At 37.1% G+C, this 3652-nt stretch overlaps 1 protein-coding gene across 1 annotated transcript; it reads right to left on the bottom strand.

The window, feature by feature from the left end:
• Positions 1 to 823: 823 nt before the first annotated feature.
• On the bottom strand, positions 824 to 2081 carry LOC114720587 (zinc-finger homeodomain protein 11-like). The gene has a single exon (XM_028906248.1). The coding sequence runs from the start codon at positions 1881 to 1883 to the stop codon at positions 849 to 851; it is 1035 nt and encodes a 344-aa protein (XP_028762081.1). The 5' UTR covers positions 1884 to 2081; the 3' UTR covers positions 824 to 848.
• Between the last annotated feature and the right edge of the window lie 1571 nt (positions 2082 to 3652).

Here is a 3652-nt window from a genome sequence, read left to right as displayed (position 1 = left end):
GAAGATATGATGGCAATATTAATGAAAGAGGGGAGTACTAAATAAAGTCAACTAAAAACAAAATAAAAATAATAATAAATGCTTGGATATATTCAAAAATAAATTTTATAATTTGGACTAGACGCTCTCCAAAAAAATAAAACTTATATACAAGACCGAGAGATTATAATGATTCTTCGCCCGCATAAAAAAAAAAAAAAAAAGTTGTTCAGTGAAAGTATTTACCGAAAATATTTGATGTTAAACAACTGAAGTTCTATGTAGGTTAGGTTAATCGTTCAAAGCAGCAAATTGTTTTAAGAAAACCAAGGAGGTCCACTGAAAATAACTGAGTAATTCATAAATTCATCATTAATTAAGAAGAGTAAGATGGTGAGAGAGAGGCTTGGTTCATGCAATGTTCACCAAACTCATCAATGGCATTATCTCCAGACACGTTAATTCTGCAAAAGTTGCCTCATCCCCATTAATGTATAGCGACAGAATTTGCAGAGACATATCCTCACAAGTTCCACCGCAAGATCAATTCCTCATCGATCATACTTGGCCACACAGGTATGGGCATTCTGGGAGGTGCATGCGCTAATTAATTTATTAAATTCCATATATATATATATATATCATCAATTAATTAATAATATCCTGTTGATCGAATGAGACGGCGGCGGCGAGAGATCTCACAAGCTACGCTAGAGGAGGAAGATGAATCAAATGGAAGATCTCTGGAAATTATATTAATTAAGATTTTCAGAAGCTGTTCTTATGAACAGAGTGATCATTAAACATTAAGAAAAACTAGATCTTGCTAGCTCGCCACGGCCTTGGGATTACCAGAAAGATGAAGATGATCAAGAAGACGACGACCCATTAACCGAGACTTGAAGATTGATGCAGCTGTCTTCATTCCTGTGATCATTATCGTCGTTAATATCACAATCAAACCCGCCGCCGCCACCTCGATTATTACCAGCTGAACAGTCATCACCTTCGTTGATTTTCTCAGTCTGGGTATTCCCAATTTCTGATTTTTTCTTGAAAGTGTTCTTGTTGTTGTGCATCCAAACCTTGAACACTCCTCTTGAAACCCCAACCTCATTGCAGAAATCTTGGACCATTCTATCTTCTCCTTTCTGCATTCTCCAACCCAATTTCTCAGAGAACTGAAACATCTTCTCCTTCTGCTCTTGGCTGAATTTCGTCCTGTGCCTCTTTCTCCCGCCTGGGCTCTCTTTCTCCGTCGTCTTCATCGCCGAATAATTCATGAAGCTCCGATGCTGTTCATCGGACGGAGCAGAATAAACGTTCCCGAGCGCCATCAGCATATGCGGTGCCGATGTGTGGTACGAAGAAGGAGGGAAATGCGAGACCGGTGGCGGCGACGGGCTTGATAACGGGCTCGGACTGGCGCTGCTCGGGCTTGAGCTGGGGCTCATGCTTGGGCTAGTGCTCGGGCTTAATCCCCGGGGAGCTACCTGTGGCGGCGGCGGCGGCGGAAGCGGAGGATAGAAGCAGCTTAGGAAGTTGGGGCTGGAGTGATGATGCTCTTGGGGGTCACGGCGGTGGAAGTTGCGGTGGCAACCACACGCGGCGCATTTGAGAGAGCGGGGGTCACTGGGGTTGGAGGATGATGAAGGCATGAACTCGCCGCAACCGTCAAGCGCATGACCGCCGATGGTGGCGGCGTGGTTCTTGAGGCATTCCTTGTAGGAAACCACCGCGGGCGGCGGGGGATGAGGCGAAGGGTGGTGGCGCTTGTGGGAGCCGTTGGCGAAAGACGGAGACTTGGCGGGGTGGGTAGGCGGTGGGGTTGGAGCATGGAGAGCATCAAAGTGGGCGGTGGCGGTGACGGCTGATGAGGCGGTGGTGATGGGTGCCAAATCCATATCTGAGAAGAAAGGATAAAACAGGGAATTGAAGGAGATGAGAGGGAGGGCTTAGGGTTTAGAGGAAGGCTAAAACATTGTTTGGGGGAGAAGAATGGCAAGAGAGAGAAGCGGTAATGAGAAAGGAAAAGGTTAATGGTTATGGTGGTGATGAAGCAAACAACGTGAAGGTGATGATGACTGTTATAATGTCAAGTCAAGACAAACTTTGAGGTTTTGAATCCAACTGGGAGCAGACAGGCTTCCACAGATGTACAATTTATTTATATATATATATATATATAGATATCTTTCTATATATATAGATATAAAATCTTTGTAATAAAAAGGTCTGGTTAAAATTAAATGCTACTATTAAATACTACTACTTAATACCCACGCAAAAGCAGTCTCTCAATTAATTTAGGTCTGAGTTTACCATGCCTATTTATTTATTTATATACTCATCTAATCCTATTCATATATTTAACGTTGATAATTTTTTTTATTTTTAATATGATTTTTTATTTAATTTATGTATAATTTTATTATTTATTTATTGTTCTTAAATTTTAACCTCTCATTAATATCTGTATACATATTAAATAAAGATAAAATAAGAAATTTATTCAATTTTAGGACACATTAATGAGATTTTAAGTTTTGAAAAAAATAAAATCTTTTTATATGCTTGCATCAATTCCACACACACACACACATATTTGTGTTTTTCTCTCTTCATTAAGTATTTGTATGAGAGTCGAACACGTCATTTCATGCTTCAATAAGATTTAAGAAAGTGTCAGCTAAAGAGCTCTCGGAAAAAATATTCAATATCAGCTTTAATTCGATACATATATGCTTTTCTCTTTTAATTAAGTACTTGTATGAAAGTAGAGCAAGTTATGTCATGCTTAAATAAGATTTAAGAATGCTGGTCAATAAATAAATAAATAAATAAATAAGATTTAAGAAAATGTCACTTAAGTAAAAGGGCTCCAAAAAAAAGAGTCCAATCTCAACTTTAATTCAATACATATATGCTTATCTTTTTTTTTTTTTTTAATAAGTATCTTCACAAGAGTCGAACACGTCAATTCATGCTTAAACAAGATTTAAGAAAGTGTCACTTAAGTTAAAGGGCAATCTCAATTTTAATTTAATACATATATGCTTTTCTCTTTTAATTAAACACTTGTATGAAAATTGAACACGTCATTTCATGTTTAAACAAGATTTAAGAAAGTATTAAATGTAACATGAGCCAAACCGTTATGATGAAAAGTATCCAATCTCAAGTATAAAATTAATGGGGATCGGAGGAACGTATCAAAATACAGAAGTCCATAAGTATGTTTTAGAGGGCAATAATCAATTATTTTGAGCCTCCCCACAATGGTGAGCTTTATTTTCAATGTGTGGGCAGTAAATGGTGCGGAAAATATTAGGTGGGATTCAATTCATTAGGAAGGTGAGTGATTCACATGATGAATGGATAGAATTTTTGATGAAATACTTTAATTTTTTTTTTTAACCAAAGACAAAATGATATACGTGATAAAATACTTAACATTCTCACGTAAGAAAACAAACTTTAATTATAGATAACAATAATATTAAAGGAAGAGAAATTATGAATAAGGGTAAGTATTTCTTGCCAAGTGGTGTTGAGGACAGAGGAGTCATTAAAAAGAAGCTGAAGAAATCTCTTTTGAACACAATAAACTTAATAAATACTTTAATTTTATATTTAATACATTCAGTCATAAAAATTTCCAAGATGTATGTAT

Source organism: Neltuma alba, unplaced genomic scaffold, assembly GCF_004799145.2.
Source record: "Neltuma alba isolate B1F8T4 unplaced genomic scaffold, ASM479914v2 tig00011989_pilon, whole genome shotgun sequence".
Taxonomy (NCBI): Eukaryota; Viridiplantae; Streptophyta; class Magnoliopsida; order Fabales; family Fabaceae; genus Neltuma; species Neltuma alba.
The sequence above is the reverse complement of the archived record's forward strand: the minus strand, read 5'-3'. Positions and strand labels throughout refer to the sequence as shown.

Bases quoted from the DNA above. Each gene is read 5' to 3' on its own strand.
- LOC114720587 (XM_028906248.1), bottom strand. From the start codon at position 1,883: ATGGATTTGGCACCCATCACCACCGCCTCATCAGCCGTCACCGCCACC.